General features: G+C 35.4%; 1 protein-coding gene across 1 annotated transcript in view; it reads left to right on the plus strand.

Moving 5' to 3' along the window:
• The window catches only part of LOC107656592 (zeta-sarcoglycan-like), a 269,237-nt gene that overhangs the window by 216,598 nt on the left and 37,754 nt on the right, over window positions 1-14,885 (plus strand). The window contains exons 5-6 of the mRNA XM_016444488.1: window positions 5,635-5,757; window positions 10,224-10,296. Coding sequence (XP_016299974.1) covers window positions 5,635-5,757; window positions 10,224-10,296 — 196 coding nt within the window. The remainder of the gene's footprint in view (window positions 1-5,634; window positions 5,758-10,223; window positions 10,297-14,885) is intronic.

Here is a 14,885-nt window from a genome sequence, read left to right on the forward strand (position 1 = left end):
GTTCTTGCTATTCTACAGCATTTCTTACAACAAAGGGATTTCAATATTATATAGAATATTGAAACCCCTTTGTTGTAAGAACACCTTTATATTGCATTTTCCATCTTATGCTGTGAAAGGCCTTGACTGCTCACACTCAGTGCTTCCCTCAAGTTAGTTTTTGAATTCAACTGACAAACTTAACAAATGTCAGTTTTTTTTTCCCCCGCATTATTTTTGAAATAAATTGTACCCCACCGTGTGGTTTTCCACAGCAAGGTCATTTATTCTTTCCATTTCACTCCGAGGGAAAACTTCCATTTCCTCCAACCTCAAAACAACAATTAATCATCAATCTTCAGTTTTGATGAGGGGTAAGTCAGTATCAATTAATATTCAAGAATGGTTCATTAATATCCGCTGCGTATAATTTCTCATTTAACACTAGAACTACCGGAATTCTATAACTACTAGAATGGCCATAGCAGTCATTCTGACCGTTCATATAATTACTTTCAAATAAATAATTACTTTTAAAGTATAATTGATGTACTATTATAATTTTTGTAAATATTTTAAATTAGATTATATTTTTAGATTTTTTTAATATATAATGAAGCTTTGAATGTCTGTCATCATAGTTTATGACATAATCACCCTAAAAATACGATATTTCTTTTGTAACATTTAATTGTGTAAGAGCTACGTAGACTGCTCCCGAATGTGTGTGCCTCGCTTTGTGTCCGGCAAGCGGGAGAGCAAAAGTTTTTCACCGCAGTGAAAATGTTGTATTTGAAAGTCTAAATGCCAACAAATATGAACGGAAGCAGTATATTTCTGTAGATAAAAAAAAATTGTGAATTTTGGAAATGATTACATACATCTTTTTTCAATACATTTTTACTTTTGAACTTTACAACGCTCTGGAGTTATTGGAAATGTTTAGATCACATGAATCGGAAACAATTATATGCAGCCACCACTGGAATCGTGATCCATGAATAAATGGATCTGTTATGATATTATAAGTAATAATAAACATCGTCACTGTCGCTAGAAAAGCCTAAGTTTGTTTTATTTCACAATATCAGTCTTGTCGGGGCTATGCATTAGAATAGCATAAAAATAATAATAGCCACTATTATTATTATTATTATTATGGCTATTTTGTCATAACATTGAAGTAGGCTATTATTGATAACAGCCAGGCTATAGCCTTCCAGCCTAACATATCTGGAACCGTGGCATATTGAATGACAGCAGTTGTTGTATTGGAGGTATCCACCCGACTTTTTTTACAAACAGGAATTTTAGCTTAGCAATAGAATATAAAAACAACTAGAACAAAAGTTCTAGGTAACAGTGACATGCATCTTTAACCGCGGGAAAAAAAAATCGCAAAAGCAGAAATTATACGCCGTCTGTAATGCAAACGGTCAATTTGACCGCTTTGGCCATTCAAGGTAGAAAAGTCTTTTGTGTTTTGTAATTTTAATAAAATAACAATGTTATAATACAATATACACACATTTACGAAAAGTCAGGGTATTATAGTTATATGGGTTTTATTTCAACAAAGTTATTACATTTCAAAATTTAAAAATGGTCAAAATGACTGCCTTGGTAGTGTTAAATCACCTAAATGAGTGGAAGGCACTGTGAGATCCGTGAGATGGTGCAGTCTGGATGGCTTTATGAAAGTGAGGATGTCCTTGTCCAAATAATAAGTGCTTACTCCTTACATGTACATTAACTGAGAACAATGACTGAAGTAATCAAGCATGCGAACATTGAGCTCTTGAATCATGCAAACAAATATGTTAAAAATGGTCAAAATGACTGCCCTGGTAGTCTGGTAGTGTTAAATCACCTAAATGAGTGGAAGGCACTGTGAGATCAGTGAGATGGTGCAGTCTGGATGGCTTTATGAAAGTGAGGATGTCCTTGTCCAAATAATAAGTGCTTACTCCTTACATGTACATTAACTGAGAACAATGACTGAAGTAATCAAGCATGCGAACATTGAGCTCTTGAATCATGCAAACAAATATGAGGTAATAACCTGTTGTGAACAACATGGCTTTAAATATGAATTACTGAGGTCTAATAAATATTTTGTATTTCAATGTTTATATTTTGACCTAATGAACTTTAATTTTCTCGTAATTGCAGGAATTTAATGTTTGGGCCACTAAAGACCCGTTAAGCAGAAAAAAATATATATAGCCTAAAAAAATATACAGCCACATGCAATTGTCCAGTGACCCAATTGGGCCAAGTTAAATCAATATTCCTTTTAATGTATCAGTAATTTTTCAGTTTCTCTGGTAAATGCACAGACGGCTTGGTCTTTTGGATATGCGACAAACTCACAATCCAAACTTTAATTACCAGAGATGTTTTTGACATAAAGAAAGGAAAAACAAATAGAAGAAAGAAAGAAGCAAATCTGTCCCTATATAATCCTGTGGTGTGTTTCTGTCACAACCTCTCTAAAGATAATCATGTTCTGTAGTGAATCTATGAGCAAATGATATGGTCAAGAGAGGATTAATCAAATATGAGTATAAATTAATACTTTATTAGAATTTTCTCCTCTTTGTCTCATCAGCATAATCAAAATTAAACTTGCCTTATCCTCAAGCACGTATTTAATCACTATCCAACATAATTTGTACTTTTTTTTTCCAATTTCATTGTTCAGTTATTTTTTTCCCCTCAAAAGCTATCAAATGATGTGAGACTTTCACTGATATGAAACAGACTCTGGCCACCGCTGTGCAGTGATATGGTCAAGAGAGGATTAATCAAATATGAGTATAAATTAACACTTTATTAGAATTTTCTCCTCTTTGTCTCATCAGCATAATCAAAATTAAACTTGCCTTATCCTCAAGCACGTATTTAATCACTATCCAACATAATTTGTACTTTTTTTTTCCAATTTCATTGTTCAGTTATTTTTTTCCCCTCAAAAGCTATCAAATGATGTGAGACTTTCACTGATATGAAACAGATCTTCCTAATTACAAGAGAATAAAATATAAGAGAAAGAATAAGCAATTAATTAATGAACAGCATGTTTCTTTTTATATTTAGCCCAATCCTACACTGATTCTCTTTGTATTGAAAAAAAAAAACAAAAAACTTTTTTTATATAACTTCAAAATCTGAAGATGTGCTCTACATTTGTGTCTTTAGGTCTGTGAAAAGATGTTTAAGCACAGCAGGAACAACAGCTTCAATCAACTGTTGATATGGGGCTCCTTCAGATGCCAAACTGAAATAAGTATGTCAGCTGTGCTTTTTGAGACATTGGACAAAACAGGCTACTGAACTGAAAATACAAAAGTTTGTAAAGAGAAATTAATTTGGTAAAATGATTAATTATTTTAAGTTAAATATATCAAATTACTTTTAAAATGGAAACGTTATTAATAAACTATTGGCAAGTTGAGCTTGTGCTGCTGAGTAAAAGAACTGTAAAAGACATGTTGATCTGGCGCTCCTTCAGATCCCAAACTGAAATAACTATGTCAACTCTGCTTTTTGAGACATGGGATAAAACAGGCTACAGAGCTGAAAGTATAGACAGCTTAAAAAGAGAAATTAATTTGGTCACATGATTAAATATGTTCAGAAGTGTTTATTTGCAACATTCAACTCTTGCTAGTTAACCCCCCAGATTTGGAGACATTTAGCATTACATCATTACCTATGGATCCTCTGCACTGAATGGGTGCCGCCGGAATGAGAGTCCAAACCACTAATGAAAACATCACAATAATCCACACGAATCCAATCCAATACCATCTTGTAAAGCAAAAAGATGTGTGTTTGTAATAAACTAATTCATCAAGATTAATTCATTTTTCTTGATTGAAGTTATGTTCAATACGTTCAGTATGTTCAGATATTTTCATAAATGTATGATAGTGGGTACACAGCTCTGAAACCTTTTAAAACAAGTATATTTAATTGAGGCTCTTCCTTTTGACTGAAGAGTGCAAATATTCATTTAAAAGTGAGGCAACATATCTGTTTTGTAGGCGTGTTCAGGGTATGTACAGTTTACAAATGTGACGTATTGAGGTATAGCCTGAGGACAGGTCACATTTTTTATAAAATTTGTTAATATCAAATAGAGTATTTTTATTTTATTTCATTTTTTTCTGATTAATTTTAAATTGGAAATGCTGTTGTTCCATGTATCAAGAATCCATGTAGGCTACCATCCAAAAAAGTAAATATAAAGAAAGCCATGTTGAAAAAGTAGGCTAACTTAAATCCCAAAATGTGCATTGTTATAGGCTACTTTAATGTACTGCTATCTTTGCCAAAGGGCACTTGGAGAAAGGGCAGGGTGTCTTATAGTACAAACACTGAAAAAATGAGAGGACAGGTAATGAATGCATGAAGAGGGCTAGAAAGACAATAGATGGTGGCAGAGAAAGGAGAGAGCGGGCTTTAGGAAAAAAAGAGAAGTTTACTTTCTGTCACACACACATAATGCGGGCAAACAAACAAAGCCAAGTTTGCTCTCCAAGGTCACCTAAGACATGGAAGATATGATGGCTGTGATGAATAATATAGTCAGTGAAGCCATTGCAGTGTTTGTTTGTGGCAATGCATTAAAAGCTACTGAGATTCCAGTGACAGTGTAGTTTTTAGGCCAAGTCACGGTTGGTGAATAAAGTCAAGATCAGTTTCATTCACGTCTTTCACATCAGCCCTCTGCATGAGACAAACAAAAATTCAGCTCCTTCTCAAATTTATAACCATGCATTAGGGTCTAATTAAGAAAGGATTTCCATTTTAAACTGTAGTGAAGAGGTATTTTTGGTATTATGTTGACATTTTTGGTATTTAAGTTGATTTTATTTGCAAGATCATGTTCCAGTGAGTTTTAATTTTTTTTTTTCACAAGATTTGAGGTTGTTAACCTGATTTTATTCTGAATAATATTGTATTTGAAACCCTTTCCGTGTGTCATTAAATTAAATTTGTTGTTTGTATTTTACAACCGATTATACATTTCAGTGAAGTCGAATTCCAGTTCAGTTCACTTCATATGAAGAAGGTCTCTTATTATGCTATTTTATGTGTACAAGTTATTACTTATTGGACAGAATAAAAGGTGTTTCATGACTTTTTTTTTTCTCTTGTGGTCAAGGACTTCATCAGGACTTTTTTTTTTTTTTTTTTTACTCAAGACATTTATTAATTAAGCATATTAATTAAGCATACAAACACTTCTATAATTTGACACTGTAGTAAGTCTTTAAGCACCCTGGAAACAATGAGCAGCTGTTCTAATATTAACTCAGAAACCTAGTGAGCTTCCTTTTTGTCAATATTGTCAGCTGTCTTCTAAGGCAGAAACATAACTGAAAATGAAATGTAATTAAATTAGGTTATCTGTATGGACACAGTACTGAATAACGTATAATAATACATTGTTAATATTTGTATTATTATTATTATTATTATTATTATTATTATTATTAACATCCACCATTGTTTTTGTATAACACCCCATGTCCATTACAAGAATACCATTCCTGATTGGATGAGGTTTATGTGGACTGCAAAGGTGAAAATATGTGTTATGATCTTGTTTCTCAAGGCTTTATTCTTTTTTCTCTCTTTCTGTAGGCTCTGAGATGGTAGAAGCCCAGTGTCAGCGGTTCGAGGTGAAAAGTAGTGATGGCGAGAGAGTTCTCTTCTCTGCTGATGAAGAGGAGATCAGTATTGGCACAGATAAACTGAGGGTCACAGGTATAACATGCGCAAACACACATATTCATCCATTTAAACATGATACAAAAACTTATAGACAGGATCTCAATCTGTACCTTCCTTAGGGTAGGTAGTTTCATACAGTCCCTCAAGTGTTATAGTTTATTTTAAATCTGGCCCATACATCAATTTTCACTGCTACTGTAATGTTATATCATACAGTACAGTAGTTCTCCTAGGGATGGCTAGTAGCCTTGTATACATTTTTTTCTCCAGATGATTTATTACAGGCTTAAAATACACATGTAATCGCACATCTACAAAAAGGAACAAAACCTTCATGCTTGTTTCTGTAAGCAAAGTTTGGATATGCATATCTCCACCAGATGCCTCACATGTAAAACAAGCTCAATCACATTATGATCAACTGAACTGTCTGCAGCATTACGGCAATGTGCTTTCAGTTGATGGACACACTTTACTGTTTTTGACAAATTGCAGCGAGTCCAGCTCTTTATTTTCCTGTCCATCTGCGATAAAATGACTTCAAATAAAATAGCGTTTGTGTGAATCGATTTCTATGCATTTAGTTCTTAATTTAAGTAATTCTGACTCTTACATCAGAGCCAGGCCGTTGTTGGTCTCTTAATGGGACCTGCCTGATGTGCAAGGAGAAAATCGCAGTTGTCAAGGAATACAGTCAGGCGTCATTAGTCTACTAAACCTGCAGAGCAGTAGGTAAGAGAAAGAGAGAGAGAGAGAGAGAGAGAGAGAGAGAGAGAGAGAGAGCCAGCTTCTTCAAGATTAAAATATTTGCATGCACCTTATGTACTAGTAACCTTCACTTGTATTGCAATGCAAATATATTGTTTCAAATAGATTTCGCTCATGCAGGCCGCTTTCTCTCACACTCTTTCTTTTTTCTGTCTCTGCCTGAAACAGTGCATGCTGGGAGGTCAAGTGGAATAGCTAGAGGTCAGGGAAAAAGAGGGCACATGCTCAGTAATTGGGCAGATCTGTCCATTACCTCTTTTCACAAAAAGACATGGGTAGAGAGAGGGATCAAGGGAGAGAAATAGTGGTAGAGAGAGAACGATAGACAGAGCATGCATAAATGGAAGACAGTGGTTCTTCAAGAGGTGAGACTGAAAGGCTAAAATGTATCAGAAACAAGAACTGCCCTGGGGAGAGAAAGAGAATGGAGAGAGAAAATGAGTAAAGTGTTAAGGAATATTTCACATATATTCACTGAAATTTCTGCCATTGTTTATTCACCATCATGTCATTTGAAAACTTTATTACTTGGTCTCTTAAAGGAAATGTTTGTGAATTTATTGTAAATATTTTTTTTTTTTTACTTTTTTGTTTGTGTTCCATATAAGAAAGAAAGTAATGTGTGTTTAAAATTATATGAATATGAATAAATTAATGACAGAAGTTTGATTTTAAATTAATTGTTTCTTTAAACTATTCTGAGCATGATTGTGGGGAGAATGAAGAAAAATAAAATAAACTAGGACAGACGGCACAAATAAAAAAAAACAAGTATGGAAGAACAGTTTACTTTTATACTTATGAGAACTCACTTAACAAGCACATTTTCAAGAAAAATTATGCTGTGAAATGGGGGACATTTCAAACGTTCCAGAAATTACAGGGCAAAGTCTACTGGTCTGCGGTTCTTAAAATTTATCACTTGATGTTTCATACCTTTGCCTAGCCCGAGTTACTTTATTAGTGTTATATAAGGTGTAACACAGCATCAAGTAGACGATAAAAATCATTTGATAAACCAGGTTAAGCCAGTGTTTGAGGTTGATTTATTTGATCATAAGTAGTAAAAACAGCAATAATGTGAAATGTTATTACAGTTTAAACATTTATTTGAAATAGAAAGTATACAACATGAAAGTTCTTTCACACTCCAAATGTGTGATATTGCTTTTATACAACAGTTCAATAATAAAAAGGGATAACAGTACATACATTTACATGCAACCAAATTGGATTGATGGCTCAATTTTAAACACTTTGATTGACTTGACTAAGCTTGATCTGATTTCAATTTCCATTGGATTCTAGACCTGAAATAATCAGATCAATAGGAAATTGTAAACATGTATAAACTCTGTTCTGACTATCATCAGTCAGATTTAAAAATAACTTGCACACGTGCAGTGCTATGATGCATATGTTTTTATATGTTTTGCGTCTTGCAAATGTGCCTGTATTTATTTCCATATTTGGCATTACAAACTGGACAGTGGAGACTAAATATTTGCTGTATATATATATATATATATATATATATATATTTATTTGCTGTTCAAAAGTTACTATGGCAAGAGTATGGCAATAAAAAAATAGAACAAGATGGGAAGGAAAAAAAGAGCCAGAGAAGGCAAAAGAACATTCTTTTTGCGAGCAGGCTTTTTTTTTTACTTTTTTGTTTGTGTTCCATATAAGAAAGAAAGTAATGTGTGTTTAAAATTATATGAATATGAATAAATTAATGACAGAAGTTTGATTTTAAATTAATTGTTTCTTTAAACTATTCTGAGCATGATTGTGGGGAGAATGAAGAAAAATAAAATAAACTAGGACAGACGGCACAAATAAAAAAAAACAAGTATGGAAGAACAGTTTACTTTTATACTTATGAGAACTCACTTAACAAGCACATTTTCAAGAAAAATTATGCTGTGAAATGGGGGACATTTCAAACGTTCCAGAAATTACAGGGCAAAGTCTACTGGTCTGCGGTTCTTAAAATTTATCACTTGATGTTTCATACCTTTGCCTAGCCCGAGTTACTTTATTAGTGTTATATAAGGTGTAACACAGCATCAAGTAGACGATAAAAATCATTTGATAAACCAGGTTAAGCCAGTGTTTGAGGTTGATTTATTTGATCATAAGTAGTAAAAACAGCAATAATGTGAAATGTTATTACAGTTTAAACATTTATTTGAAATAGAAAGTATACAACATGAAAGTTCTTTCAACACTTTAAAAGTCTGTGTGGTAACTGACTAGTTGTTCACAGAATTTTTACAATTTTTTACCAGGGTTTAAATTGGGCCGGGGCCCCGGCACATAGACTCTAGGGCTCGACATTAACGCTTCATTAACGCCAGACAAGTAACATGATTAAAACATCAGTAACCCAAAATAACTATGTAAACACCAAAACGCAAGTATTATTCTGGTTTTATTACATTTAGAGTAAGTGGCGAATAGTGGATATAGCTACTGTATATAATGCATCTATTGACAGTATAAGGTTGCGCTGCTGAGGCGAGGCTCACGCAGCCTCTCCAGGAGAAATCAAAACGCGCAACACTAAGAAACTCAGCATCCTGAGGTAAAAATTCAAAATGGAAAGTTGGTTTCACTTTATTTTGATGGTCCCTTTAACACATTCTGTTGACTTTAAGTAATGTTCCACCTACATGTCTACTAACTTTCATTAGAGTATTAGTAGAGTATTAGTAGACTGGTAGGGTTAGGGCTAAAATAAGTTGACATGTACTTGCAAAGTTACTTATAGTCAGTAGAATGTCTGTTGGGAGACCATAACAATAAAGAGTTAGCAGATATTAAGCAAACAGTCTACTAATACTCTGATGAGAGTTAGTAGACATGTAGGTGCAACATTACTTATTGTCAACAGAATGTTCAAAAGGGACCATCAAAATAAAGTGTTACCGGAAAGTTTTTATATTTAAAATACAGTTAGTTAGGTAACATCACACAACGTTTTCACCATCACGACTGTTTAATAGTTATATAAACAGTTCAATAAGCAAATACAATAATATTAGGTCACTTACATTTTAGGCGGAAACACAGCGCATCTTACAGCAATCCGATTGAATGCTGATTGATTCTGTGTTTTGAACGAATCGGTTGAGTCAGAGTTTCATTTGCCTATGCATAAACATCTGATGAATCTGCCGTTTGAACGAATTGTTTGAATGAACGTCTCAATGACTTACTCATTAAACGCTCACTACTGGCACCTACTGGCGTTTTAATTTAGTTGAAAATGATCATTTCCACCATAATTTCTTGTTTGTATATTCAAAATTATTTTAAATAATCTCATACTATTATTTAATGCAGTTGTATTTTTCAGTGTAAATTATTTAATTTGATAACGTATAGATAATCACATTATTATAATTGAATTTATAGATCAAATGTAAGAATTTGAAATGAAAGTATTAATGAGATTAGTGGGAAAATGCCCTCTATAAAAAAAATGCCCTTGGATAAAAATAAAAAAAAACACATAGATTTATATGTCACAGCTGATAGAAAACTGATGAGAATATTGCTTCAGAATAAATCATATTTGCAAAAAAACTAAACAAAACACGAACACACACTTATATATATACAAGCTCGATACCATAGAGCCCCACCACATAACAAATCCCAATTTAACCCCTGAATTTAACTATATAACATGTCACTCTCTGGTTTTCTCTTTTTCTCTCTAGGCAACGAGGGAGTTGTGTTTAGTCATTCAGTGGAAACACCACACGTTCGAGCTGAACCATTCCAAGACCTGAAGTAAGACATGCTTTCCTTATGTATCACATTATCATTCAAAGTGTGATTCACACTAAGGGTCAGATTTACTAAACAGAGGAAATTAGTGCGAGAGCTCAATTCCAAAACAACGCCGATGGGCGAGAACATTTCTGCGGGTGAATTACTGACAACGCGCAAATTAAAGAACACAGACGCAACATCTCATTTACATATCAACCAACGCAATATAGCAAGCACAGTACAAATTAGCGTAGTCGCAAATAAGCAGAGCCGATGCTCATCAGGAGCAGGTGATCTACTTACGACACAGGCGCAAAATAGTTTAAGACATGCTTTTGTTGGGCATTAAATAATGACGCAAATACCAATAATTTGACGAGCGCAAACGTTTGTAAATTGTTGCGTGATTCATTTTAATACTCTCCTTAGATAAATTTTGCGTCTGAAAAGGAAACTTCAGGCACAAAAATAACTGTCCATGCCTTTTCAGCGCTAATTCTTCACTGCGTGTCTTTAGTAAATCTTGACAGTACTATTTTAAAGCGAAAAGACGGCTTGTGCTGATGCAAGCTGTTAGTAATTCTAGCCCTAAGAACCACAGAGGGGGAAAAGAGCTAGAACATGAGAAAAATAATGGGACGAGACACAGAAGGATAGAGGAAAGTCGTAAAACATGAACTTAATGAATGTCTACTTAATTGTCCATAGAAGCTTTATATCCTCAGTATTCAGTGACAAACTGTCCAATTCGCACTCTGTTATGAGAAAGGGGACATGACCTCTCTGACACGCCCAATCCATCACCGGTGGATCAGCCAATCAGACTGATCTAATCTCTTCCATTTGCTTTAGTCGATATCTGATTGGATGTCCAATAGGTCACTAACACATTGCGATGCTTCTCACTCCCCCAATCGCCGACATTATCACTACAGGAAATGATGTAGTGCCATGATGGATGGAGTCACTTTAAGTGCAAGTAGGCAGGTTACTGAGGGGAACCGAGAGCTTTTACCGCCCAGTTTGGTTTGATGGAGCACTGCTGGGTGCTTTCCAATCGCTTATGAACTCGCTTAATGCAAATGCACCAGGATCAAATCTACTTTCATCATTAGAAAAATTGGGGAAATGATTGGGTTAAAGGAGTGATAGTGACATCTTATACTACACTTTCAGCTTTCAATGGGAGTGTTGACCCTTTTTAGTTCCATTTCTTATCTTAATGGCAAACATTATCAGGATTTGAACCATTAAGAGGTCAAGGTTTGGCTAGTTAGCATTGTCCACTTAGCCCCTACTGGTCGATGCTGAAACTACACTATTTATGGGTAACTTTTTCCATTTATAGCCGTTCAAAAGCAGCAGTAAAGTTTCTGCAGATGTTATTAAGCACTCATAGTCAGGTCAGCAGTGGTACTGCAGAGGTCTGCCAGTGATTGTTTGATCACAATGTATATATACGTGTATATTTTACTTTATCTAAAGCTAAGAAGCTGTTTCATTCGTCCACCCACATACAGAACTGTGCGAAAGTCTGAAGCACATGAGATACTTCTTAAAAACATTTGTTTTTAGATGTTTCTTTATAACTTTTGCTTTAGTGTGACAGTAGAAACAATTATTTTTAGATCAGTATTTACACATACTTGGAATATACAGTACTGTCAAAAGATTTAGACACTTGTTAAAGTAAGGATGCTTTCATATATATTTATATATATATATATATATATATATGTATAATAACAGTTTGGTAAGTTTGGAACAAGCAATTATATAAAACAGAAATCTTGAGTGTGTCTTTGCTGAATAAAAGCATTAATTCCCAAAGTCTTACCAAATGCTAGTATATCAAAGTTTGCACAAAACTATTAAGCAGCAAAAATTGTTTTCAAAATTAATAAAAATAAGAAATGTTTCTTGAGCACGAATAAAAGATCATGCGACACTGAAGACTGGAGTAATTGCTGCTGAAAATGCAGTTTTGCCATTACAGGAATACATGAATTTATTATTATTGTTGTTGTTGTTATTATTATTATTATTAGTTTCCAAAGTTCTTATATGGATTTAGTCTTAAGTCTTAGTAGCTACTGTTTCTTCATGTAATCCCAGACTGACTGGATGATGGTGAGATCAGATTTCTGTGTGGGTCATAGCGTCTGTTGTCAGACTCCTTTCACTATAATCTGACTGGATTATTACAGTATTTGCAAACAGAATGCCTACTGGCACACTAAAGCAAAAGCTAAAATAATTGTTTTCGTAAAGCACCCAATGTGCAAATACTTCTACACTGTACTTCATTAAATACTGTGCTTTGTTTCTCTGTTAACTGAGGGTCATTGGCCTCTATTAGCCTAATTTAAACAAACAATACTTCAAAATATTACCAATAAATCCACATATTCGCTCTCTTAGTTCTGTTATAAAGATAAAGAGCATTGCTGTAATTTCATCCCAGTCTGCAGTCTTTTTCACAGTAGAGAGCAGATGTTTTGATTGTGAAGTAATGCCATGGTGAAAATCTGCAGATAATCGCACACTCATCACAACTCTTTCATTCTCTCATCTCTTTCCTTCTCTCTCACTATGAACTTCTGGTTGTTGTCTTCAGACATAATCCAGCATTCTCGACCGACCTGCGTGCATTAACATTCCTTCAACATTTTGTGGGGATTAATGGCTTATTACACGCTTTACATGTTTCACTTCGCTTTCGACCTCATTAATTTGTAAATCGGAAGCAGGAAACATATAAATCAAGTTCACTTTCTCCTAATTATTGTTTTATCGAAGTGTGCTCATTATCGCTGAGTTTAACTGTCAATTGAAATTAGCCTACATAATGAGTTATGAGCCAGCTTTATGTCGTCCTTGGGGTATGAAACTTTTGTAAACGAATGTTTGTCCAGTTTCTCTCTCCCTCTTCTCTACCTCACCTTCTATCCTCTCTCTGTTCCTCTTATAGTTCAGAATTACGCAGTTAAAGTAAATGGAACATGTAATGACTTAATAGAGTCTATTAAAGGCTAATGTCTTATAATATGGTCTCACCGAGAGTTCAACTGCATCCTGTTGATATACTTTCTCACAGGTTCCTCAGCAAGAGTTGAACAGACCACCTTCAAAGTAACACTTGAGAGTGGAGACTTTTGATAAGCTAATATATATTTTTTAAGCCCAAGCTTTTGTGTGTGTGTGTGTGTGTGTGTGTGTGTGAGTGTGTTAAAAATGCATTTGTCACGTATATTGCCACAATGATACTCTCAGGGGCCAGGCTCTAAGTGCACACCCAAAGGTCGGCAGAACTGAAATTCCTGTGGAAGAGCTTGACAACAGTGAACCAACATGGAGGGAAGTCCAAGATATTGTACAGAAAGCCCGATCAGCATCTGCCCCAAGACCAAGTGGTATACCTTATAAAGTATATAAGAGATGCCCGATGCTACTCCGCAGGCTATGGAAACTGTTGCGGAGAGTTTGGACAAAAGGCATTATCCCATTGTCCTGGAAAAGAGCAGAGGGCTGTTTCGTACCAAACGAAAAAGACTCCTCTGAGATTAGTCAGTTCCTAACTATATCTCTCCTGAGCATCGAAGGCAAGATCTTCTTCTCTGTTCTGGCCAAAAGTATGACTACCTATATGGTTAAGAACAAGTATGTTGATACATCAATCGAGAAAGGTAGCATCCCAGGCATCTCTGGGTGTTTAGAACACACCAGCTGATCCGGGAGGCCAAGGAGAGCAAAGGCAATCTAACAGTTGTATGGCTTGACTTGGCCAACGCTTATGGATCAATCCCCCACAATCTCATCAAAGCAGCCATGGAGCACTACCATATCCCCCTCCACATCAGGGGAATGATCACCAGCTACTTTGGAGGGTTCAAGTTATGGTTTAAGACCGCCTATTTTATAACTCAGTGGCAAGACCTGGAAAAGGGAATAGGGAATTGTTGTACTATCTCCCCCATCTTGTTTATCATGGGAATGAATCTGCTCATAACAGCGGCAGGGGGCAGGGATAGGGGACCGATAATGGAGTCCGGCATCCGCCAGCCTCCAATAAGAGGCTTTATGGACGACCTAACCATTACAACTCCATCCCATGTACAAGCAAGGTGGATCCTGAAGGCACTTGATGATGTGGCGACATGGGCGAGAATGAAGTTCAAGCCAAGGAAGTCAAGAAGCATGGTGATCAGAAATGGGAAAGTAACCAGCAAGTTCCAACTCCAACTTCAGGGGAAGATTATACCTTCAATTGAGGAAAACCTAATAAAATGCTTAGGGAAGTGGTACGAAGCCTCTCTCACTGACGTAAGCAATGTATCCAGGACAGAGAAGCAGGCAGATGAATGGTTGAGAAAGATAGAGGGATCAGGCTTACCAGGAAAGTTCAAGGCCTGGCTGTTTCAGCATGGTCTGCTACCAAGACTCATGTGGCTACTGACAATTTATGAAGTGCCTATGACATCTGTGGAAGGAGTCGAGAGGCGAGTGAATAAACACCTCCGCAGGTGGCTCGGAATCCCACCAAGCTTCACATCAGTAGGGCTATACATTAGGTCTGGACAGTTACAGCTACCCCTATCATCAGTGGT

Source organism: Sinocyclocheilus anshuiensis, unplaced genomic scaffold (genome assembly GCF_001515605.1).
Source record: "Sinocyclocheilus anshuiensis isolate Anshui unplaced genomic scaffold, SAMN03320099.WGS_v1.1 scaffold85, whole genome shotgun sequence".
Taxonomy (NCBI): Eukaryota; Metazoa; Chordata; class Actinopteri; order Cypriniformes; family Cyprinidae; genus Sinocyclocheilus; species Sinocyclocheilus anshuiensis.